This window comes from Macaca thibetana, chromosome 17 (genome assembly GCF_024542745.1).
Source record: "Macaca thibetana thibetana isolate TM-01 chromosome 17, ASM2454274v1, whole genome shotgun sequence".
NCBI lineage: Eukaryota > Metazoa > Chordata > Mammalia > Primates > Cercopithecidae > Macaca > Macaca thibetana.
The window spans coordinates 4,616,715-4,642,878 of NC_065594.1; the positions used below are offsets into that span (position 1 = coordinate 4,616,715).

Genomic DNA, 26,164 nt, shown 5'->3' on the forward strand with positions numbered 1-26,164 from the left:
GTCAAAGCCTGAAGAGCTGAGGGAGCAACCTCTGACAGCCCAGAGGAACGACCTGAATAGGAATGTGGAGAAATAGAAGATCTTATGCTAAAAATCATGAAAGATAAGTAACTGAGTGAGGGAGGGCTCCTCATCTTACTCAACCCCACTTTTACCTCAATAGATACTTTTTGTCACTTCTGCCCTTTCCTCTCAAAATTTGCCACCAAATATTAGAACTTCTTTTTAACACATATTTGCAGGGAAATATTAATTATACATGAGATTGCATTTGTAACCTTGTAAATCCCCGAAGGGAAATGTTATATCTTGGCAAGTAAAGTTTTAAACGAAAATTATTTACTATGCCACTCTTGTGGAACTTGTTACAGTCACGCTACTATTTGCAATAGGACCATACACTGTGGCACCCAGTGTGGAATTCTGGTTGTAAAATTCTAATTGCTGTAATATTTTGGCTGATTATCATCCTTATAAAAGGATTAATAATTGCAGGAGAAATTTAGTCAAGGCTGTTTTGATTATAGCAGGAGTAATAGTTACAGATAAGAAGCAAGCATAAAAGTTTTGCTATCATTAAGATTAACAGAACGTTTTACTAGGGGTTGGTAATATAATGCACTCTAAGCTATAAAAAAAAAGATTATAAAGAAATAAATTTTATATAAGAAAAGATTTTGTATTGTAAATACTTGTCCTGGAAGGAAATGACTGGTTGTTTAAAGGAAGGATGTTTAAGACAAGTCGTAAAGTTGAAGTGTGTTTTAAGAGGGTCTGTGAAAGTCATGAAAAAATTTAATAAAGAAAAGGAATTGTCAAAATTAATGCTAAAGTTATTTTAGCCACCCAATAATGTATTTCTCCCAATCATATTGCAAGTTATAAAGATGGCCTAGACTAAATTTCTTCTCTAATGGCAAGTCAAGAGGGAAATGGATGCATTTCTCAAGGAAAGTCTTACTTTTATATTAACATTTCTGGTAATGTACAGCGACATCTAGTGCAGGCAATCCGGTATTGCAGTCCATTGGTGTAACAGGTACCAAACTCTGCTATCAGTTAAGGTCTATAAGGCCCCCCCTAACGGTGGTAATCTTAATGCTCATATTCTAACCCTATATTTTAAATCTTCTTGTAAAATTTATCTCTTTTCACCTAGAAGCAATCAAACTCCAAATGGTGCTATGAGCAGAGCCAAACATGGACATGCCATTCTTCCAAGAACCATTAAATCAACCTCAGGAGAAGGCCCAGCTGCTGTTCCTCCACATGACACCCCTTTTCAGTGGGAAGTAGCCAAAAAGAATCATCGTTCAACACCCCCTAATAGTAGTTAAATTTGCTTATCTTGGGGGAAATAATACAGGAGTTATTGAGAAATAATTTTTAGGCAGATAGAGAGGGTAAATGAAGTTCTTGGTAAAGCTTTTTCTTTTAATAAAAGCAACCCCCAAACCATTTCTTTTCTAACAGAAAAACGGCTTGAAGGGCCAAGCTGGGAAGCTTAGAGTTCCTCATGCCCGTTAACTCCCATGTTGTAAGATGAACATTTTCTAGCCTCATTCAGACAGAATGGACCAAGAGCAGACATCTGTCTTTGTTGGGCAGCTTGGTTAATGAGATGGGATTAGACATGCTGCTTCTTCAGCTCTTCACCAGACTTAGACTCTGACCAATGAAAATGGTCTTAATTATGATTTGCTTTCTATTCATTGTCTTTTGGGTTCCTACCTATGCTGATTTTCATAGTCTTGAAAGTGTGTATTTTTCTTCAAAACATTTTTTTAATTTCCAACTTTTATTTCAAGTTCAGGGGTACACATGCAGGATGTGTAGACTTGTTGCATAGGTAAACGTGTGCCATAGTAGCTTGCTGCAAAGATCATCCCATCACCCAGGTATTAAACCAGCATCCATTAGCAATTCTTCCTGATGCTCTCCCTTCTCCCCCTGCACCCTCCAGCAGACCCCAGTGTGTGTTGTTCTCCCCCTACATGTTCATGTGTTCTCATCATTTTCCTCCACTTACAAGTGAGAGCACGTGGTATTTGGTTTTCTGTTCCTGCGTTAGTTTGCTAAGGATAATGGTCTCCACCTTTATCCATGTCCCTGTAAGAAACATGATCTCGTTTCTTTTTATGGCTGTATAGTATTCCATGGTATATATGTACCACATTTTCTTCATCCAGTCCATCATTGATGGGGATTTATGTTGATTCCATGTTTTTGCTATTGTGAACAGTACTGCAATGAACATATGAGGGCATGTATCTTTTAATACAATGATTATATTCCTTGGGGTATATACCCAGTAATGGGATTGCTGGGTCAAATGACATTTCTGCCTCTAGATCTTTGAGGAATCTCCACACTGTCTTCCACAATGGTTGAACTAATTTACACTCCCACCAACAGTGTAAAAGTATTCATTTTGCTCCACAACCTCACCAGCATCTTTTGTTTTCTGACTTTTTAGTAATAGCCATTCTGACTGGTGTGAGATGGTATCTCATTCTGGTTTTGATTTGCATTTCTGCAGCGATCAGTGATACTGAGCTTTTTTTCATGTTTGTTGGTCACATGTATGTCCTCTTTTAAGAAGTGTCTATTCATGTTCTTTGTACGTCTCTATTTGGACAAGTACAAAAGTATCATTTTGTACGTTTCTATTTGGACAATATGTGTAGGTGCAACATTTAAACCCCATTGTACTATTCGACACCACTGACCGCAATATGTCAACAGGGTAGCCTGACAGCCCATATTTGAGGCTTTCCATTTTTAATTCTTTTTTAAATATAAGAACCAACTTTATTCTGCCTTATTTGTGCATAAGACTACCTTCAGTTTTATCTGACAACAAACCAAAGACGAGATGTTTTCTTTCAGATTACCAACTCTCCTAGGAGAGGAGGGAATAACTTATAATCGCTAAAAATTGTGAAATGAAAAGGAAGCTCCACAAAAGGGAAGAGGGAAAGTGTAGGAATTAGACGTGGGGATTTCTGTTCCCTATTACTTCAGAAACCATGGTGACTGAGAGCTGTGATTAAACCATATAATATGCCAGTATAAACTTAGAAGGATCTGGGAAAGAATAAATTTCTCTGGCCAGGCATGGTGGCTCATGCCTGTAATCCCAGCACTTTGGGAGGCTGAGGTGGGCAGATTGCTTGAGCTCAGGACTTGGAGAGCTCAGGAGTTCGAGACCAGCCTGGGCAATATGGCGAAACCCCATCTCTACAGGAAATACAAAAATTAGCTGGGTGTGGTGGCGCGAGCCTCTAGTCCCAGCTACTTGGGAGGCTGAGGTGGGAGGATCTCTTAAGCCTGGGAGGTGGAGGCTGCAGTGAGCTACGGCCACTGCACTCCAGCCTGGGCAAAAGAGTGAGGCCTTGTCTTCAAAATAAATCCCTTCTATCTATTCAGTTCCTTTTCCTTCCAGACAAAAACTTTCCACACAAATCAATTTGTTTGCTAACTGCAATCAGGGTTTTCTCTAAACCATAATACAATCGGCAGATTAGTTGCCCGGTGGAAATGACCTCCTGCATGGTCTAGGCTTGTTTCAAATGCTCTACCATCACTGGGTTTGGGATTGCAATCCTTAAAACTTCTGGGAAATCTGAAAATGAAGTAACAAATTAAATCATAGGTCTCCAAGAAGCTTGGAATTTTGATACATTCATCCGGGTTTTCTTCCGCCCAAGTGTATATTCCGTGGGCTGCGTCTGTTGGGAAGAAGAGCAAGTCCATTCTCACATCTTTGTGAATCTGCTTTTCTGCCCATAAACACACTGACATGGTTCTGCAAAGCTGCCTTTCTCTGGAAGAGCGTTTTGCTTTTGTGAATGAGGCAGAAAATCGATCTCATATTGTTGAGTAATCACACCCTTCCTAGCACTTGTTTTTTACAAGCCTACATTGTTGAAATGATGGATGTGTTCCTAAAAAGCTGTGTATCAACTTAATTTTTAAACTTTTAATTGAATTTTATATTAGTGGCAAACACTATAAAGAAACCCGCTAGGCCAGGCGCGGTGGCTCACGCCTGTAATCCCAGAGCTGTGGGAGGCGGAGGTGGGCGGATCACCTGAGGTCAGGAGTTCTAGACCAGCCTAGTCAACATGGCGAAACCCTGTTTCTACTCAAAACAATACAAAAATTAGCCAGGTAAGGCAGTGCTCACCTGTAATCCCAGCTACTCGGGAGGCTGAGGCGCAAGAATCCCTTGAACCTGGGAGGCGGTGCACTACAGCCTAGGTGACAAAACGAGACTCCATCTCAGAGAAAAAAAGAAAAAATAAAGCCTATAATAAATTATTTGTAACATGAACAGAATGAGCAGATCCTCCCCATAACTAGTATTTTTTGTCGGACTGGACCTTTCTTAAAGGATTTTCTTAAATAGAATTATTTCAGATCATTGATTACTTAGATATGTAGCTATATTAGGTCACAAGATTAAGATTGTGTACTTATAATTATAAAACTTTAACAGTGAATCCCAACCTGACCTCAAGAGACTATATCATATAATACTATATTAACATTACGTATTTATTGGCTGGGTGCGGTGGCTCACGCCTGTAATCCCAGCACTTTGGGAGGCCTAGGTGGGTGGATCACGAGGTCAGGAGTTCAAGATCCGTCTTGCCAAGATGGTAAAACCCTGTCTCTACTAAAAATACAAAAAATTAGGCCGGGCTAGGTGGCTCAAGCCTGTAATCCCAGCACTTTGGGAGGCCGAGACGGGCGAATCACGAGGTCAGGAGATCGAGACCATCCTGGCTAACATGGTGAAACCCCGTCTCTACTAAAAAATACAAAAAAAAGTAGCCGGGCAAGGTGGCGGGCGCCTGTAGTCCCAGCTACTCGGGAGGCTGAGGCAGGAGAATGGCGTAAACCCGGGAGGCGGAGCTTGCAGTGAGCTGAGATCCGGCCACTGCACTCCAGCCTGGGAGACAGAGCGAAACTCCGCCTCAAAAAAAAAAAAAAAAAAAAAAAAAAAAAAAAAAAAAAATTAGCCGGGCTTGGTGGTGGGTGCCTGTAATCCCAACTACTCGGGAGGCTGAGGCAGAGAATTGCTTGAACCTGGGAGGCGGAAGTTGCAGTGAGCCGAGATCGCACTCCAGCCTCGGCGACAGATCGAAACTCCATCTCAAAAATAAATAAATAAAATAAAATACATATTTATTATGTTTTATATTGTTATATAATATAAAAAGTCGTGTTTTTTTGTTTTTGGTTGGTTTTGTTTTTGAGACAGAGTCTTGCTCTGTCACCCAGGCTAGACAGCAGTGGCGCGATCTCGCCTCACTGCAACCTCCACCTCCTGGGATCAAGCGATTCTCGCGCCTCAGCCTCCCGAGTAGCTGGGATTACAGGTGAGCACCACCGTGCCCAGCTAATTTTTTGTATTTTTAGTACAGACGAGGTAAAAAGTAGAAAATATTTTATAAAAATATATTTGTGCAAAGTAGAACATATATAAAAACAAACTAAAGTAGAAAGGAGAAAAAAATTCATTTATTTTTTTTCCTAGGCATTTTAAATTTGGATTATAAAAATCATCTTAGAAAAATCATTAATGCTCTTTTACAAAATAACCCGGTGAAGGAGCGAAGCCCGAGCCGCCCGCCAGCGGCCCCGCAGCAGCTCCAAGAAGGAACCAAGAGACCGAGGCCTCCCCGCTGCCCGGACCCCACACCGCCACTCTGGCTCCCAGTAGGCACCCGGCAGCCAGCGGCAGCGGATCCACCCCGTTCCATGACCGTTGAGTAGTTTGCGATTTCGGATGATTTTTGTCCCTCTGCGCTTGCCCTCGCTCCCCTCCCCCCGGTTCCGGTCCCCGCCCTGGCACTCGCTCTACTCTCACGGAAAGGTGGCGGCTTGTGGCCCTGTGGGCAGCCGTGCCGAGAATGAACCCCAGCACCCCCAGCTACCCAACGGCCTCGCTCTACGTGGGGGACCTGCACCCCGACGTGACCGAGGCGATGCTCTATGAGAAGTTCAGCCGGGCGGGGCCCATCCTCTCCATCCGGGTCTGTAGGGACGTGATCACCCGCCGCTCCTCCAGCTACGCGTATGTGAACTTCCAGCACCCGAAGGACGCGGAGCGTGCTCTGGATACCATGAATTTTGATGTGATAAAGGGCAAGCCAGTACGCATCATGTGGTCTCAGCGTGATCCATCACTTCGCAGAAGTGGAGTGGGCAACATATTCGTTAAAAATCTGGATAAATCCATTAATAATAAAGTACTGTATGATACAGTTTCTGCTTTTGGTAACATCCTTTCATGTAAGGTGGTTTGTGATGAAAATGGTTCCAAGGGTTATGGATTTGTACACTTTGAGACACACGAAGCGGCTGAAAGAGCTATTGAAAAAATGAATGGAACGCTCCTAAATGATCGCAAAGTATTTGTTGGACGATTTAAGTCTCGTAAAGAACGAGAAGCTGAACTTGGAGCTAAGGCAAAAGAGTTCCCCAATGTTTACATCAAGAATTTTGGAGAAGACATGGACGATGAGCGCCTTAAGGATCTCTTTGGCAAGTTCGGGCCCGCCTTAAGTGTGAAAGTAATGACTGATGAAAGTGGAAAATCCAAAGGATTTGGATTTGTGAGCTTTGAAAGACATGAAGATGCACAGAAAGCTGTAGATGAGATGAACGGAAAGGAGCTCAATGGAAAACAAATTTACGTTGGTCGAGCTCAGAAAAAAGTGGAACGGCAGACGGAACTTAAGCGCAAATTTGAACAGATGAAGCAAGATAGGATCACCAGATACCAGGTTGTTAATCTTTATGTGAAAAATCTTGATGATGATATTGATGATGAACGTCTCCGGAAAGCATTTTCTCCATTTGGTACAATCACTAGTGCAAAGGTTATGATGGAAGGTGGTCGCAGCAAAGGGTTTGGTTTCGTTTGTTTCTCCTCCCCAGAAGAAGCCACTAAAGCAGTTACAGAAATGAACGGTAGAATTGTGGCCACAAAGCCATTGTATGTAGCTTTAGCTCAGCGCAAAGAAGAGCGCCAGGCTCACCTCACTAACGAGTATATGCAGAGAATGGCAAGTGTACGGGCTGTGCCCAACCCTGTAATCAACCCCTACCAGCCAGCACCTCCTTCAGGTTACTTCATGGCAGCTGTCCCACAGACTCAGAACCGTGCTGCATACTATCCTCCTAGCCAAATTGCTCAACTAAGACCAAGTCCTTGTTGGACTGCTCAGGGTGCCAGACCTCATCCATTCCAAAATAAGCCCGGTGGTATCCGCCCAGCTGCTCCTAGACTACCATTTAGTACTATGAGACCAACTTCCTCACAGGTTCCACGAGTCATGTCAACGCAGCGTGTTGCTAACACATCAACACAGACGGTGGGTCCACGTCCTGCAGCTGCTGCTGCTGCTGCAGCTACCCCTGCTGTGCGCACGGTTCCACGGTATAAATATGCTGCGGGAGTTCGCAATCCTCAGCAACATCTTAATGCACAGCCACAAGTTACAATGCAACAGTCTGCTGTTCATGTACAGGGTCAGGAAACTTTGACTGCTTCCGTGTTGGCATCTGCCCCTCCTCAAGAGCAGAAGCAAATGTTGGGTGAACGGCTCTTTCCTCCTATTCAAGCCATGCACCCGACTCTTGCTGGTAAAATCACTGGCATGTTGTTGGAGATTGATAATTCAGAACTTCTTCATATGCTGGAGTCTCCACAGTCACTCCGTTCTAAGGTTGATGAAGCTGTAGCTGTACTACAAGCCCACCAAGCTAAAGAGGCTACCCAGAAAGCAGTTAACAGTGCCACTGGTGTTCCAACTGTTTAAAATTGGTCAGAGACCACAAAAAGAACCTTGTGCTTCACCGAAGAAAAATATCTAAACATCGAGAAACTTAAATACTATGAGAAAAAAAATTGCAAAATCTAAAATAAATTAAAAGTGGAAAGGAAACTTTGAACCTTATGTACCGTGCAAATGCCAGGTCTAGCAAATATGATGCTAGACCTGCTGATTTAAAAACAAAAAACTGATTTAAAAACAAAAAACAAAAAAGATTACTTAATTGATTTAAAAACAAAAAAATAGTAAAATATAAAAACAAGTTAATGTTTTGTAGACCCTGGGGAAAAGAATTTTCAGCAAAGTACAAAAATTTAAAGCATTCCTTTCTTTAATTTTTTAATTCTTTACTGTGGAATAGCTCAAAATGTCAGTTCTGTTTTAAGTAACAGAATTGATAACTGAGCAAGGAAACATAGTTTGGATTATAAAATTCTTGCTTTAATAAAAATGTCTTCAACAGTGAAAAAAAAAAGAAAAATCATTAATTTACTATTAGTCTTTCTTTACATTTTCTATTATTGTAGCTCCCACTATATTTCAAATATGAAAATCACCTTTTCACCAAAATTTTAGGTCTTTACATATAGTGTTTATTTTTAATATTCATAAGTGAAAATATGCAATGACAAAATAGTAATTATAAATTCAGTAACATTTGTTCAAAATGGTAGGACTTATTTATTTATATTGCATTATTTTTAAGTCAAAAATAAATACATAGTTTTAAAAATCTAATTGAACAGGAGGCTAAACTTGGTTCTGATCACAGAGATAATCCCTTAATCATTTGGTTTTAGTGTTTCTGGTAGTTGATTTTCTTCAATAATAATTGTACATAGTTATTTCTTGGTTTATCAATTTTGTAATTTAACTATTGACTTCCTGCTGTAACAAATAAAGATATGTTTCATCTACCCCTTCCCACCATCCTTCTCCTCCTCCCAATGTAATTTATCACTACTTGTAGTTTCTTTATTGGTAATATTAATATTTTACCAATATTTATAATATTTATATTATAATATTATAATATAAATATTTATAACTAATGTTACACCTAGTGAATTGTATAAAAGGACATCCCATTTGAGCATTCTCCTTTAAGATGAGGCTGTGACATTGCACTACATAGAAATATAACTATACCATATTACTTTGCAATAAACTATGTATATATAGAGAGATGGTCACTATGTAATGTGTGGGTATAGCTATACGACACATACAAACATATAATGTGTGCATATATATAACATACACACATATATGTTATACACACAAACACATATATATAAAAAATACATGCTGTTTATTCATCCCGATTTTGGGGGCCTGTAGGTAAATTATGGAGAAATTCATTCTGGTTAAAGTTAAATGACTTTCATAACTCCTAAAATTAGAATGTTCATATTTGAAAAAATATAAAGATGGTTTGGGGTATATTGTTTACTCACTGACAATGTCTGAGGTATACGTGGTGTATACAGCAGGGCTTCAGTCATCAGATGTTGCCAGTTTCCAGGTTGTTAAATACAAGTTTGCTGAAGGTCTTGTCATAAGTACCCCAATAGTTTAAATACTTTCTTCTTCTTTTTTTTTGTTTTGTTATTTAGAGACAGGTCTTACTGTCACCCACAGTGGAGTGCAGAGGTGCAATCTTGGCTCACTGCAATCTCTGCCTCCTGGGCTCAAGCAATTCTACCACCTCAGCCTCCCAAGTAGCTGGGACTGCAGGTGTGCGTCACCACACTAGGCTAATTTTTTGTATTTTTTGTAGAGACAGGGTTTCACCATGTTGCCCAGGCTGGTTTCGAACTCCTGAGCTCAAGGGATCTGCCCGCCTTTGCCTTCCAAAGTGCTGGGATTATAGGTGTGAGCCACCATGCCTGGCCTTCTTTTTAAAAATGGGTTATTCTTGGTTTAGCAATCTTTTTTTTTTTTTTTTTTTTGAGACACAGTCTTGCTCTGTCGCCCAGGCTGGAGTGCAGTGTGCGATCTAGGCTCACTGCAAGCTCTGCCTCCTGGGTTCACGCCATTCTCCTGCCTCAGCCTCCCAAGTAGCTGGGACTACAAGCGCCTGCCACCACGCCTGGCTAATTTTTTTTTTTTTTTTGTATTTTTAGTGGAGACGGGGTTTCACTGTGTAAGCCAGGATGGTCTCAATCTCCTGACCTCCTGATCCGCCCGCCTCGGCCTCCCAAAGTGCTGGGATTACAGGCGTGATCCACCATGCCCCGTCAGCAATCTTACAATTTAACCACTGATTTTCTGCCAAATTAGATTATAAGCTTCCTTAATACAGAAACTGGGTTTGCATAGCAGACAACAAAATGCTTGTTGATTGGCCAACATCATATGTCCTGAGGAATTTCATATACTTAACACTCAAGGGCTTAAATTCTCATAACACTTCTCAGAATAGCTGAAGGAATATTGGTGTGAGTGTGCAGTGCTATTCTAGATGATGTGGGACAAAAAGAAAGAAATGATCTCCAGTCCACACTCTTGAGAAGTGCCCCCTGTACTAAAGGACACACATGTCCATAAGTAGCTCCTGGCCATATGTGAGGGATGAGCAAAGTATGGGGGGAAGCACAACGTACCCCAGCAGAGAGATCTGGGAGGACCTTGTGCGTAAGATGGCTTGTAAGCCAAGCCTTCAAAGATGAGTAGGATTTTGATGGATAGTCAAGAAGAGAAGAGGAGTCCGAGGCCAAGGGAATTTGACCAAAGGCAGATGTTTCACCAAATTTGACAATGCATTCCCTGGAGTAGTGTTGTCTCTGAGAGGCAGCTGCTTGTTTAGAGGCTGTGTGTCCCAGCTCCTTTCTGCATCAGTACAGGGCACGTCACTAGCCCTTACCCAGGGGATGTTAGTGGGAGTGATGCGTGTCTTTCAAGGCAAGGCAGTTAAGAAACTGATGGGCTTTCCAATGTCACTTTCCCCATCCACTAGGTGAAGAACATTGCAATTCCTTGAGAGAGGAGCCACGGGACAGAGGGAGTGTGTGTGTGTGTGTGCGTGTGTGTGTATACACATATATATATCGAGAGAGACAAAACACTTGTCACAGTAGTCTCAAACTCCTAGGCTCAAGCAATCTTCGCACCTCAGCCTCCCAAGTAGCTAGGACTAAAAGCACACACCACCATGCCTAGCTAATTTATTTTATTTAATTTGTAGAGACAGGAGCCTTGCTATGTTGCCCAGGCTGTTCTTGAACTCCTGGCCTTAAGAATCCTTCTGCCTCAAGCCTCCCAAAGCACTAGGATTACAGGTGTGAGTCACCACACCCAGCCTTGATATATTTTATTTTACATAAAATTACAATGTTTTATATAAAATGTGTACTGACTGTATTTGACTTGAATATTATTACTGTCAATTATTCAAACTTGAATTAAGTCCAACTGCCTGATCAGTGATACATTAAAATATCATAATATTTACTTATCCAGCAATCTCAACTCTTTTAGTCCCTTCAGGCTGTTTTAACAAAATACCATAAACTGGGTGGCTTGTAAACAACAGAAATTTGGCCAGGCGCGGTGGCTCAAGCCTGTAATCCCAGCACTTTGGGAGGCCGAGACGGGCGGATCACGAGGTCAGGAGATCGAGACCATCCTGGCGAACACGGTGAAACCCCGTCTCTACTAAAAAAATACAAAAAACTAGCCGGGCGAGGTGGCGGGCGCCTGTAGTCCCAGCTACTCGGGAGGCTGAGGCAGGAGAATGGCATGAACCCAGGAGGCGGAGCTTGCAGTGAGCTGAGATCCGGCCACTGCACTCCAGCCTGGGCGACAGAGCGAGACTCCGTCTCAAAAAAAAACAAAAAACAAAAAACAGAAATTTATTTCTCACTGTTCTGGAGACCGGGAAGTCCATGATCAAGGTGCCAGCAGATTTAGCATCTGGTGCCTGGTAAGGGTCTGCTTTCTGGTTCATAGAGTCCGTCTTTTCACTGTATCCCCACATAGGGGAAGGAGTCAGCTCTACCGGGCCTCTTCTATAAGGGTATTAATCTTTTCCCCGAGGGTTTCACTCTCATGACCTGATGACTACCCAAAGACCCCACCTCTTATCATCGTATTGGGGGTTAGGACTCAGCATAGGAGCTTCTAGGAAACAAACATTCAGTCCACTGTATCGACTACCTAATACAGAATGGAAAACGTATCATAAGCAAACAGGGCCTTTAGCCAGCTGCAATTAATAATACAAAGAGCACACATTTTCTTCTTCCTGGAACATCCAATATGCCCTCACTCAGAAACAAGCTACTCTTATTTTATATAAATAGATATAAATTTAAATATTATATATATGCAAACATATATAAATCTGACACGGTTAGTTATTTCCTTCTTATTAGAAAATCAAATAGAGAAAGAACAGAAATAAATACACTAAAAGCAGCAAGAAGCAATGCTTGGTACTCAAATATCAAGAAACAGGAAAAGAACAATATAAGTACTCAACAATAACAGCATCAGCAGGCCAGGCGAGGTGGCTCACGCCAGTAATCCTAGCACTTTGAGAGGTCAAGGCGGGCAGAACCCTTGAGCCCAGGAGTTCGAGACCAGCCTGGCCAACATGGTGAAACCCTGTCTCTACCAAAAAATACATATATACAAAAATGGAACAAATATCAGTGACAATGGCAACTCTGAGTCCACAGGAGAAAATGAAGTTGTCCTCAGTTTATTGTCACTAAAAAGGCATGCAAGCAGGCAACACCATGTAGACATATCTTTCCCCAAAGAAAACTTTTAAAGAAGTTTTCTCCTTAAGGTGATAATAAACTTTCTTTATGTGGAAACCTCCTTTTCCTAGGAATGCTGTCAACATGAAACATTATTGAGGTTTATTCCAGAAATGCAAAGTTAGTTAACATTTAAAAATCAATCAATGTAATTCATCATATTAATCGAATAAAAGAGAAAACCCATATGGTCATCTCAGTAATATTAAAAAACTATTTTATAAAATTTGAGGTCTAGTCATAAAATGCAAAAGCTCAGTAAACTAGGAATAAAGTATATTTACAAAATATCTAGAATAACATCATGTTGTTCTAATGGTGAAATATTGAATGTTTTCCCTGTCAAGGAATAAGAAAAGAAAATACATGATCAACATTTCTATGCAACGTTGGACTAAAAAACCTGACCAGTACAACAGGCAAGAAAGACAAATTAAAGCATAAAGACAGGAAAGAAAAAGTAAGCTGTCATTATTCATAAATGACATGAGTGGATACACAGAAAAGCCCAAAGAATCTATTAATAAATTGAAAGGATGAGTGAACTTAGTAGGTCACTGGATTCAAGGTCAATATACTGAAAATCAATTGTATTTCTACATACACAAACCAATTTAAATATAAAATTTAAAAACCAATATCAATATAATCCCTTTGGAAAATAGTTTCACACTTTCTTAAAAAGTTAAACCTATACATACCAGAAGATCCAGCATTTTGCTCTTGGGGTTTTACCCAAGAGAAAAAAAAAAAAACATGTTTATATAAAGAGTTGTACAAATGTTCATAGCAGCTTCATTTGTAATATCCCCAAACTGAAAACATCCCAGTGCCCATCGAAAGGCTAAACAAATTGTGAGGTAGTCACACAGTAGAACACTACCAGGCAATGAAAAGACTGAACTAGCGATATGTACAAAAACACAGAGAAGTCTCAGAATAATTATGCTGAGTGGGAAAAAAAAACCCAAGCTAAAGACAAGAGTGCATAAAAATTCTAGAAAAGTTCAGACTAATCTATAATGTTAGAAAGGAGATGAGTGGTTGCTGGAGGGTGGGAAGGTCAAGTCAGGCAGAGAGGATTTCACAGAGGCAGGAGAAAACTTTTGAAAGTGATATGTTTGGTTGTTTGTTTGTTTGTTTGTTTATTTTGAGACAGAGTCTTGCTCTGTCACCCAGACTGGAATGCAGTGGCATAATCTCAGCTCACTGCAACCTCCATCTTTGGGGTTCAAGTGATTCTCCTGCCTCAGCCTCCCGAGCGGCTGAGACTACAGGTGCCCACCACTACACGTGGTTAATTTCTGTATTTTAAGTAGAGATGGGATTTCACCATGTTGGCCAAGCTGGTCTCAAACTGACCTCAGGTGATCTGCCCACCTTGGCCTCTCAGACTGATATGTTTGTTATCTTAATTGCGGTGATGGTTTGATGGTGTATACATCTGTTAAAACCTATCAAATTTTACACTTAAATAAGTGCAGTATATAACATATCAATAAAGCTCTTTAATTTTTTAAAATAAAGAAATGAACAGATTGTGCAGAAAAAACATACAATTTCCGACAGCATAAACAATCCCCATTTCATCAAGTATCTAGGAATGCATCTAACAAGAGATGTGCAAAAATGCTACATTGAAAGCTACAAAATATTGTAGCAAGAAATCTTAACTTAAATAAATGGAGGGATATGCCATGTTCATGGACTGGAAAACTCACGATGACAAAATGGCAGTTCCTTTCAAAATTTTTTGCAGATTCATGAAATCCCAAATAAAATCTCAGCAGGATTTTTTAATGAACAAATGAAATCTAAAATTTATATGAAAATACAAACAACTGGCTGGGCACAGTGGCTCACGCCTGTAATTCCAGCACTTTGGAAGGCAGAGGCGGGCAGATCACCTGAGGTCAGGAGTTTGAGACCAGCCTGGTCAACCTGGTGAAACCTTGTCTCCACTAAAAATACAAAAATTAGCCGGGTGTGGTGGTGGGTGCCTGTAATCCCAGCTACTCAGGAGGCTTAGGCAGGAGAATTGTTTGAACCCAGGAGGTGGAGGTTGCAGTGAGTGGAGATTGTGCCACTGCACTCCAGCCTGGGCAACATAGCGAGAATCCATCTCAAAAAAAAAGAAAAGAAAAAAAACAAAAAGAAAGAAAAAACAAAGAACCTAAAATAGCCAAACAATCTTGAAAAAGAACAGAGTTAGAGATTGACGCTGCTAAATATCAAGACCTACTGTGAAGTTACAGCAATGATTAAGACTATAGTATTTGTGCAAAGATAAACAAATAGAATAATAAGCAAATTGGAGTATCCAGAAGAGACACACCCAGAGTCACTTGATTTACAATAAAGTAAAACACTGGCTCAATTGGACATCCAATGACCTTGACTTCCACCTCACAGCATACACAAAACATAATCTGAGACCATTGACTCAAAAGTGTAAGATAAGACAATAAACCTCTAGAAAAAATATAGAATACCTAAGACTACGTGTAGGCATACATTTTTTAAACAGGACACAAAAACAGCAGCCATAATAGAAAAGATTGATAAATTGGTCTTTATTAAAATTAAGAACTTTTGTTCAATAAATGACAACATTGAAAGTAAAAAAGCAAGCCATGGACTGGGAGAAGACAGTTGCCATCCCCATGTCTGGCAAAGGACTCATTCTGAATATTCAAAGAACTCCGACAAAACACCACCCAGTGCAACTTGAATTTATTATTATTATTTTTTACTATATGAGAAGACTCAAATGGACAATGAACAAATGCAAATACCCAAATAGCCAGTAAATGTTTTAAGAGATGTTCAGCAGGATTCACTACCTGTACAGTACAAATTAAAACCACTATGAGGCTGGGCCCGGTTGCTCATGCCTGTAATCCCAGCACTTTGGGAGGCTGAGGCAGGTGGGTCACTTGAGGTCAGGAGTTCAAGAACAGCCTGGTCAACATGGGGAAACCCCATCTCTCCTAAAAATACTAAAATTAGCTGGGTGTGGTACCGGGCACCTGTAATCCCAGCTACTTGGGAGGCTGAGGCGGGAGAATCACTTGAACCTGGCAGGTGGAGGATGCAGCGAGCAGAGATAATGCCACTGCACTCCAGCTTGGGTAACAGCAAGACTCCATCTCAAAAAAAAAAAAAAGAAAAGAAAAGAAAAAGAAAAAACCACAGTGAGCTATTACTACACCCCCACCAGGATGGCTAACATTAAGACTAAAAATATCAAGTGATGGAGAGGACATGAAACAACTGAAAGTTGCATATATTGCCCGTGGGATGTAAATGGTTCCTTTGGAAAACTGGCATTCTACAAAAACGGAATGTACACACATCCTAAGATTTTCACTTATAGGTATGTATTCAACAGAAATGAGGCCTTACCAGAAAAACATTTACAAGAATGCTCACAGCACCTTTATTCATAAAACCCCCAAACTGGAAAATCTAAATGTCTATCAACTAAAGAACAGAAAAATAAATACATATGGAAATATTAAAGAATGGAGCACTACACTGCAACGAGAAAGAGCAAACTACTGAGAACACCCCGCATGGATGACTTGTAGATATTACGATAAACAAAAGGAATCAGACCTGACGGGGCACATGCTGACTGACCCATTTTATATGAAGATAGAGGACAGACGATGCTAATCAGGATGGTAGAAAAAGAACAGGTGCTCGACTTTGCCAGTGGTGGGGGCATTGAGTGGAAAGAGGTAAGAAGGAACCGTTTAGGGTGCTGATAACTTTCTATACCTTCACCTGGGTGGTTGGTAAATGAGTTTATTCATGTGTGAAAACTCACCAACCTGCACAGTTATAGATCAACTTTTAAAAATTAAAGAAGGTGGGCCGGGCGCAGTGGCTCACGCCTGTAATCCTGGCATGAACCTGGGAGGCAGAGCTTGCAGTGAGCTGAGACTGCGCCACTGAACTCCAGCCTGGGTGACAGAGCGAGACTATCTCAAAACAAAAAAGAAAAAAAAATTAAAGAAGGTGGAAGAGAAGCTGAAGCGATACATTCCCCTGAGAGTTGCTAAACAAAGTTCCTGCCCTAGTGTCAGAATGGTATTGATCCAAACACAAGAAACTTTCTTAGTAAGGAGAAAGTCACACTCCATAGACAGCATTCCTAATTCATTGCCTCCATGGGTGAGGACACACTGCTAATTAAGCTTTTGATTGAAAATTTCGGAAAATCCAACTCAAACTAGTTTAAAGAAATGTATGGCTATGCTAAAGGGAAGTCTAGAGACTCGTGTTTGGTTCACCCAACTGCTCAGTCCCGGCTCTGACAGCTCCGCTGTCTGTCTCACTCCTCTACTGTACACAGCGTGGGATTCAGTGTCAGCTGGCTCCCTTTGTTGGGGGACCAGGGAGACCACTGCAGTCCAGGCTACATCCTTCTTCATTTTTGCCTGGAGAATTACTACTAGATCTCCCAGGAGAATGAGGAAGGATGTCCCCAGAACCTCTAGCAAACCACTTCTTATGTGCCATTGGCCCAAATTTAGTCACCGTTCTGTCTAAACCTATCACTGGCAGGGGGAACACAAAGATTGGTTTAGTCTAATGAGGGCGAACCTAGGGCTGATAATAGGGTGCATACTGGAACAAAATCAGGGTTCTGTTTAGAACGAGGAAGTGGGGCTGGGAAATTGATGCTGGGTTGGCCGCCGACATATCCAATACAATGTCCTCAAGAAGATTGTAAGTACCTGGGTAGCAGGGACTGTGTTTTAGACCTCTCCCTTATCTTCAAAACCTGTTACTGTCTGGGGACTATGAGATTAGGGGGTCCCGCTAGGGACTGGGGAATGTGTAGGACCCCCGAGTTACATACATTAGAGGAATAGTGGCTAATGCCACTAGGTGGTTAACTGCCCAAAAATGTGGCTAAGTTTCTCAAGGACCCTCAGTTTTTAGAAAACTTTGGAGGAGATGAGCTCCTACTTGGTAGAACCTTATATGGCCATTACCTGTCTGTATTTAGCCTGTACAGACAATGAGCTAGAACAAAAGTCACGGCCAATCAAGGAGCACATGGCCACCTGCAAGGGACACTCAAGGGAGAAGGCAGCCGTCTTTTGTTCCCTCTCTTCTCCCTCCCCTCACAGCAAAGGACATGGAACAAGGTAGAAGGAGAGAACATAAGTCTAGTGGGGGTATTGGAGTAGAGATAGGAATTGAACATGAGGTTGAAGCTTAGAAATGAACAAATCGATTGATTACATAGGTGTATACATTTTTATAACAGCTCCATTGAGATATAATCACATACTGTGCCATAAACTTCACTCTTTTCAAAAAGTATACAATTCAGTAATTTGTAATCTATTCCAAGAGTTGTGCAACCACCATCACAATCTAATTCCTGGACCCTTTTGTCACTACAGAAAGAAACCCCATACTCATCCTCCCCCGCCCCTCAGGCCCTGGCAATCACTCATCTGCTTTCTGTCTCTATAGATTTGCCTATTCTAGACCATTTGTAAATGGAATCAAAATATGAGGCCTTTGTTTGTTTGCCTGGGTTTTACATTTTTTTTTTTATTTTTGTGGGTACATAGTAGGTGTATATATGTATGGGGTACATGAGATATTTTGACACAGAAATAAATACATAATAATTACATCAGAGTAAATGGAGTATCTGTCACCTCAAGCATTTATCTTCTCTTTGTTTTACAAACAATCCCATTATACTCTTTTAGTTATTTTAAAATATATAACAAATTACTGCTGACTGTAGTCACCCTGTTATGCTATCAAATACTAGGTTTTATTCATTCTACCTTATTATGTTTTTGTACTGATTAACAATCACCACTCCCTGCTCCACTACCCTTCCCAGCCTCCACTATCCATCATTCTACTCTCTATCTCCATGAGTTCAATTCTTTTAATTTTTAGCTCCCTCAAGTAAATGAGAACATGTGAAGTGTGTCTTTCTGTGCCTGGCTTATTTCACTTAACATAATGACCTCCAGTTCCATCCATGTTTTTGCAAATGACAAAAATCTCATTCTTTTTTATGACTGAATAGCACTCCATTGTGTATATATTTCACATTTTCTTTATCCATTTGTCTGTTGATGTGCACTTACATTGCTTCCAAATCTTGGTACTGTGAATGGTGCTGCAGTAAACATGGGAGTGCAGATACTTCTCCAATATACTAATCTTTTGGGTATATACCCAGCAATGGGATTGCTGGATCATAAGGTGGCTCTATTGTTAAGTTTTTTGAGAAACCTCTATATTGTTCTCCACAGTGGCTGTACTAATTTACATTCCCACAAACAGTGTACAAAGATTCCCTCTACTCCACATACTTGCAAGCATTTGTTACTGCCTGTCTTTTGGATAAAAGCCATTTTAACTGGGGTGGGATGATATCTCATTGCAGTTTTCATTTGCATTTCTCTGATGATCAGTGATGTTGTGTACCTCTTCATGTACCTATTTGCCATTTGTAAGTCTCTTTTGAGAAATGCTTATTCAGATCTTTTGCCCATTTAAAAAATCAGATTATGACATTTTTTTCATATAGAGTTGAACTCCTTACATAGTCTGGTTATGAATCTCTTATCAGATGGATAGTTTGCAAATATTTTCTCCCATTCTGTGGGTTTTCTCTTCACTTTGTTGAGGCCTTTTGTGACTGGCTTCTTTCACCCAGCATGATGTTTTCAAGATTGATGCATGTTGTAGCATGAATCAGTACTTCAGTCCTCTTTATGCTGAAGGATGTTTCATTGTGTAGATATATCACATTTTAAAAACGCATTCGTCAGCTGATGAACAATTGGGTTGTTTTCACTTTTTGACTATTTGGAACAATGCTGCTATGAACATTTATGTACAGGTTATTGTATAGATAGATGTTTCCAACCCTCTAGGAGTAGAATGGCTGGGTTACATGGTAACTGTATGTTTAGCTTTTTGAGCAACTGACAAACGGCTGCACCATTTGAAAATCCCACTAGCAATGTACAGGGACTGTAGTTTCTCCATATTCTCATCAACACTTGTTATTGTCTTTTTTATTTGAGTAGAATAAAAAAGTTTGTGAGAAGTGGTGCTTCGTTATGATTTTGATTTGCATTTCCTTAATGACTTAATGATGTTGAGTATCTTTTCATGTATATATTGGTCATTCACATATTTTTTTAGAAATGTCTACTCAAATTTTATTGTTGAGTTGTAAAAGAATCTATATATTTTGGCACAAGTCTCTTATCAGATGCAATTTGCAAATATTTTTCCCATTCTATGAACTATCTTTTCACTTTTTTGATGGAATTCTTTAAAGCACAAACATTTTTGCTTTTGGCAAAACCCAATTCATCTATTTTTCTTTTTGAAGTTTGTGCTTCTTTGTGTCATATCTAAGAAATCATTGCCTAATTCAAGGTAGATATTCTTTTTTATTTATTTTTTTTGAGACGGAGTTTCATTCTTGTTGCCCAGGCTGGAGTGTAATGGTGTGATCTCAGCTCACTGCATCCTCCGCCTCTTGGGTTTAAGAGATTCTCCTGCCTCAGCCTCCCAAGTAGCTGGGACTGCAGGCATGCACCACCAGATATTCTTTTACTTTGAATTAGGCAACAGTTTCTTAGATACGGCACAAAAAAGCAAAAAAAGTTTTCTTGTAAGAGTTTTCTTCTAAGACTTCTAGTTCTTACATGTAGATCTGTGATCCATTTTGAGTTGATTTTTGTGTATGGTGTGAGGTAAAGATCAAACTTTATTTTGTGTGTTTGTATGTGTGTGTGGATATCCAGTTGCCCCACTACCATTTGTTGAAAAGATCATTCCACATTGACTGGTCTTGGCAACCTTGTCAAGAATCAACTGATTATAAATGTAAGGCTTCATTTCCAGACTTTGAATTCAATTCCATTAATCTATATGTCTATCCTCATGTCAACCCTATAGTGCCTTGATTTCTGGAGCTTTGGCATACATTTTAAAATTGGGAGGTAAATGTCCTCCATCTTTATTCTTCTTTTTCAAGATTGTTTGGCTATTCTGAGTCCTATAAACTTCCATATGAATTTTAGAACAGTTTGTCAAGTTCTGCAAAAAAAAGGCAGCCAGGATTTTAATAGAGGTCACGTTAAATCTGTAGATCAGTTTGGGGAGTATTACTGTCTTAACAATATTAAGTCTTCCAATCCATGAACATGAATGTTCGTTTTATTTATATCTTTATATTTTTTCAACAAGGTTTTATAGTTTTCAATGTATACCTCAATAAAAAAAAGAGTGTCTTTCTTTTAAAAAATGAACAGGACTAGTTATTTTTAGAGTGAGAATGTTCTAATAACTGAAAATACTAAGGTTTATATGATTGGACTGATATGTCATTAAGCAATATTCCTCTCTGAGAGAATGGAGTGGTGGTGTTTAACAGAGCGCAGCTAATGGTTGTTAATGGGAAAATAAAGCCCTTCAATGTTGATGTTCTGAGAGTTAAGATGACTCACTAAATCAGTAACTATGGTGATAGAGAATAGAATAGGCTATAACTTATATTACACTGGCATTTACTTTGTCAGAGCAATCTTACAAACAAAAAGGCATTTGTTTTTCTTTAAAAAAAATACTGTGCTTTTGTCAAATGCTTATTGAATTTGCATCTGTCATAATCAATGAGCACCTGTCTTAGGATCCTGGTGCTCAGCACTGCTCCCTGTCTGGTTCACAACTGCAGGCACCTGAGAATGAATAGAGCTCCTCTGCTCTCTCGTTAGCCCCATCCCAAAGACTGAGCCTCTCCTGTTTAGGAACTATCAAAAGAAGACACAGCTATCAAGCCAGGAGATAAGGCTCTGTTTGTGCAGAGCTTCTTGTGAAACTGTAGCAACCACTAGCAAGTTTTCCCAACTACCAAGACAGGTGGGCCCATCCCTTTCAGGAGTAAAACACATTCTACTTCTTCTAGAGAGAAGAGATTTTGTACCTGAACTTAAGGGAAAACAGACCAAAAAAGATGCAATGGGCTACCTGAGCCAAGTTCATTTTCTCACTAACAGGATGATTCATTCAAAGGTATTAGGTCTCAGCAGACCCTAGTCTAAGAAAACCCTGAGTGAAACTAGCCAACAATCTGCTTATCATAATCTCTTCATATGAGCTGTTATCATGCAAATAATATAGATGTTCCTGAGATGATTGCAAATAATCACCCTTCAAGTACTGTATTAACATTTGCTGAGTGACTGTGCCCCATGCATTGATCTGGTGCTTTTATATGTCATTCTCAGTTTAATGAAATCTGATAAATGTGATTTAAAAATCACTACCTCCCAAATGAATTTAACAAACTTGTGTTCACTAAACAGACAAGTAAAACATCATCCATGTATATATATACACATGGATGATGGATATATATCCATACATATGGATATATATATTCCACTATTTTTTCTTAATATTGTTTTGATCATTCTCTTTCCAAAAATTTGATCTTTCTCTTTCCAAAATTACTATAAGACCAGCCAAAAAAAAAAAGTATCAGAGTTCTATCTTCCTGATTTTCCCACTGAAGGGTGAGAGAAAAGAAAGGTCTTGTCTATCATCTAAAATCTATTAGTAAGTACTTTAGCTGGGTCTGGAAACTAACATGTCACATATCAATTACACAGGAATGAGCTGACATTTGCTTTCTGCCAGGAGCAATACACAGATTCAGAGAACTGCTACTCGAACATAGTTACAGAAAAGAGAATATTTACCTTTGCAGGGATCTGGGACTTACGAAGCTAGTATTAAAAGCTGTATGTTAAAAATGAGGACCTGGATTTCAGGGAGTCCGTGGAAGTCCTAGGCTTCTTCGGTGTGAGGTCTCATTAGCCAGCCTGTGTGAATGTGCTGAAACAAAGAGAGGATGCTTTCCCTTACTTCTAGCAGAGTTAGACAGAAGTAATGAAGGAGGTGGTGATAAATCATTAATTCTCTCCTAATGCCTTCAGAAACAGACTGAAATGTTAATACTGAAAGGGCTCGTAGATGCCATGTCTCTCCAGTTCTTATTTTACAAACAAAGAAACTGAGGAAAGGCAGACTGTGACTTTAGTGAGAGCTTCTAATCCCTTTGTCATCCCTCCTGTATGCCATTTGGAGATGCTGTCTGCCTGGAGAAGTTTTGCTGGTGGGACTGTGATTTAGGTTCTCTGCAGCTGAGTGAAAGCAAGTGTAAAAACAACAGAGGATTATTGAGAATGAGAGTGTATCCCACTCTCAGAGAATAGCTGATCCTTTCCACCATGGCCTCTAAGGAATTTCAGGTAATCCAGATGAACTGGCGTTGATCGCAAGTGCAATATCCATCACTCAGGACAATCTGCTAACATAAGGTGCCTTGTGCTTCAGAATTAGCTTCAGGCTTTGCCAGCTAGAAACAGCCAGCCATAGACTGGCTTGCTTTTAAAAATATCACTTGGCTATGCTACAGACCTCTAATATAACAGTTGTCTACAGTCTTAATATAAAATGAAATTAAGTTGAAAGAACTTTCCTACTATGTGAGATCTGTGATCCATATTTATATATCAGATGTTTATAGTATATATATATAATTTATTCTTAAAGCATAAACAATATATTAAACTATAAATATATACATTTACATATATGGACATTCTAATATAGGTATTTATTTAATATAGTAATTAGTAATTACTATACAAAATGTATTTCTCATTAATATAAATAGATTTCAGTCTATTTATATTAATGAGAAGAGCATATGCAATCCTACTGAACAACATATTTCTAGGAATAAAATTAAGTCTTAAACTATCGTCTAAGAAAAAGATGAGTGTCGGCCGGGTGCAGGGACTCATGCCTGTAATCCCAGCACTTTGGGAGGCCAAGGCAGGCAGATCACGAGGTCAGGAGTTCGAGACCAGCCTAGGCAACATGTGAAATCCCATCTCTACTAAAAATACAAAAATTAGCCGGGCATGGTGTCACGTGCCTGTAATCCCAGCTACTTGGGAGGCTGAGGCAGGAGAATTGCTTGAACTCGGGAGGCCGAGGTTTCAGTGAGCTGAGATCATGCCACTGCACTCCACCCTGGGTGACAGAGCGAGGCTCTGGGAAAACAAAAAAACAAAAAACAAAAACAAGAAACGAGTGTCCTTTCTGAGACACAAAATATTAAGAACTTCTCCTTGTTGACAGTCGTCTACAGTAGACATGAGAAAACTCAAATTGCAGTTTCCCAGCTCTTGTAGCAAAAGCAAGTTTTCAAGCAGTAGATCTTATTCATTATTGAAGCAAAGATTTCCAATAGCACATGCAAGATATATTTTCTGGAAACTGGGACATAACACCCAGCACTTGAATTAGAGACCACAGGAAAAGTGGTTTTTTCTGTTTCTCCAATATATGATTCAATCATATTGAACAAAAGACTCATCCTGTTGTTACTGTTCTACATACAGTGAATATTTTTACTGGTAGTGCAAAGTAATACAGGCTCCAATAAGAGGAATGAGTCCGTCAAAGCCTGACTCCTGGGTGACAGTGTCCCACTGCTGCCATCTTCTGGAGAGTCCAGGCTCAGCGGCTGTGAGCAGATGGTTTTAACATTCAGATCACCTCCAGCTGATTCACCTCGCTGACTGACAAAGCCAGCCCTGCCGCATTTGCGGGTGTGGATGTGGTTACAGGAGGAAAAGCCTTCCTGAAATGGGCTGAAATCATGAAGGCTTGATCTAGGAGGCAAGGCATCCTTCCCGAACTGTATTATAAGTGACTACAATAGCTAATGAGTGGAACCCGTCTTAGATATCAAAACCCTGACTTGTCTCCCTCTTCCCTTCCTCCATTGAAAACAGAAATAGGTGCAGAGCCCACAGTATCCTCTCCCGGGGCCCTAGGCCTGCCTCTGAGTGTTTTCAAGCACAGTGGCAGAAACACGAGGCCACCTGCCCTCCCGCAGCTAGAGGGAGCCGTCTGGGGCCCCAGGATCCCAACCAGGATGGCGTCTGATCAGCAGAGGGCTGGGTGTCTTCCCTGTCCAGTCTCATGATGTCAGGGTGCTTGATAGGGTTGTTGTCCAAAAATAAATTAATAATAATCAGCGCTGCTTCCTCTTCCTCCCTCTGTGCAGTTTCAGAGCCCACTTCCTGAGAGCTCCCTGGGCAAGGGCTCCATGCCATCTCCAAGGATTGGCCCTGACCAGCCCTCTCTTCTGTTTGGCCTCTCTCAACTCAAAGACCCCACAGGAGATGGTGTCCTCAGAGGCCCAGCGAGTGTTCCCAACCCACTTTGTAAACCCTGGGCAGTCGCTGAAGGCACATCTTCTGCCAAAGGAAAATACTGGGTGGAATTTCCAACACAGGAGGTCGCCCCGGTGCAAACTTGCCCTGGAAATATATGGACACGCTCCCTGATCTATCAAGTCACCCTTCTCAAGGTTCAGAAAGCTTCAGTGACCCAGAGGAATACCAAGGGGGAAATGGTGAGATGGCGGGGCTGTTTGCTGTCCTCCTGCATCTCCTTACAGTCTAGTCTCATCTTCTCTTTAAGCACCCACCACAGGCACACGTGCACACACACACAGGAACTCAGAGACACTCACCCAACACACACACACACACACACACACACACACACACACACACAGCCCTCTCTTCTGCCTTGCAGTCAAATATGTGAATCCTTGGATGACACAGGAAGGATTTATTTAACAGGAGGCTGAACATTTTGAACATGGAAATGTGAGTATCTGTGAACACTGAATAGGCTAGATTAGCAAGAGCAGAGACTGGAAGAAAGGCCAGGCGGGTGTCTTCTCCTGTCTTTTCCTTCTAATTAGCATTCAGTTAGCCTGTATAGAGGACCTGCTACACCCTGGGGCTGATTCACACATTGTCCCTGCCTCCCAGTTACTCCTCCTCTGATGAGGGTTTGCAAATGAACTTTCTTCCATCATTTCTCCCCCAAAACATGTATCAAATGATATCATTACTTGCCAAACATGAAATAACATAAGGACATGAATTCTAGAGGAATTTTGTTTTGAGAAATGAAAATATAGATTTTAGAAGCCACTGGGAAAGGAAGATTTACAGGACCAAATAACTGACAAAAAATGTTAACTTGCCAGAGAAGAAAGACTCAAAAATGTTCTATTGGCATAAACCTGGATGACCAGGAGAATGAGGGTGCCTGTGTAGGGGAGTGAAAATTATTTTCTCCTCTACCCTTCATAGGTTTCTAGCTGGGTCTCCCTGTTAGGGCCGTTGGAACCAGAGCGACTCCATCTTGAGTGAGGGATAGGAAAAACGAGGCTGGGACCTGCGGGGCTACATTCCCAGAAAGTTAGGTATTCTTAGCCTCTAGGTGTTAAGGGAACAGGTTGATAATGTTTACTAAACAGACCCAGACTTAGGAGTATCCTGATATCCCAGCATCTTGAGAACAGAAGCATTCCTAATTTTGCTTTAAAGATAACATCAATTCTTGCAAAATAAAGTAATTAAGAAAATTAACGCTTTA

General features: G+C 40.4%; 1 protein-coding gene across 1 annotated transcript; it reads left to right on the forward strand.

Moving 5' to 3' along the window:
• Positions 1–5,851: 5,851 nt before the first annotated feature.
• PABPC3 (poly(A) binding protein cytoplasmic 3) lies at positions 5,852–8,331 on the forward strand. The gene has a single exon (XM_050766860.1). The coding sequence runs from the start codon at positions 5,922–5,924 to the stop codon at positions 7,833–7,835; it is 1,914 nt and encodes a 637-aa protein (XP_050622817.1). The 5' UTR covers positions 5,852–5,921; the 3' UTR covers positions 7,836–8,331.
• Positions 8,332–26,164: the final 17,833 nt, after the last annotated feature.

Coding starts and splice junctions, on each gene's coding strand:
- PABPC3 (XM_050766860.1), top strand. CDS start 5,922: ATGAACCCCAGCACCCCCAGCTACCCAACGGCCTCGCTCTACGTGGGG.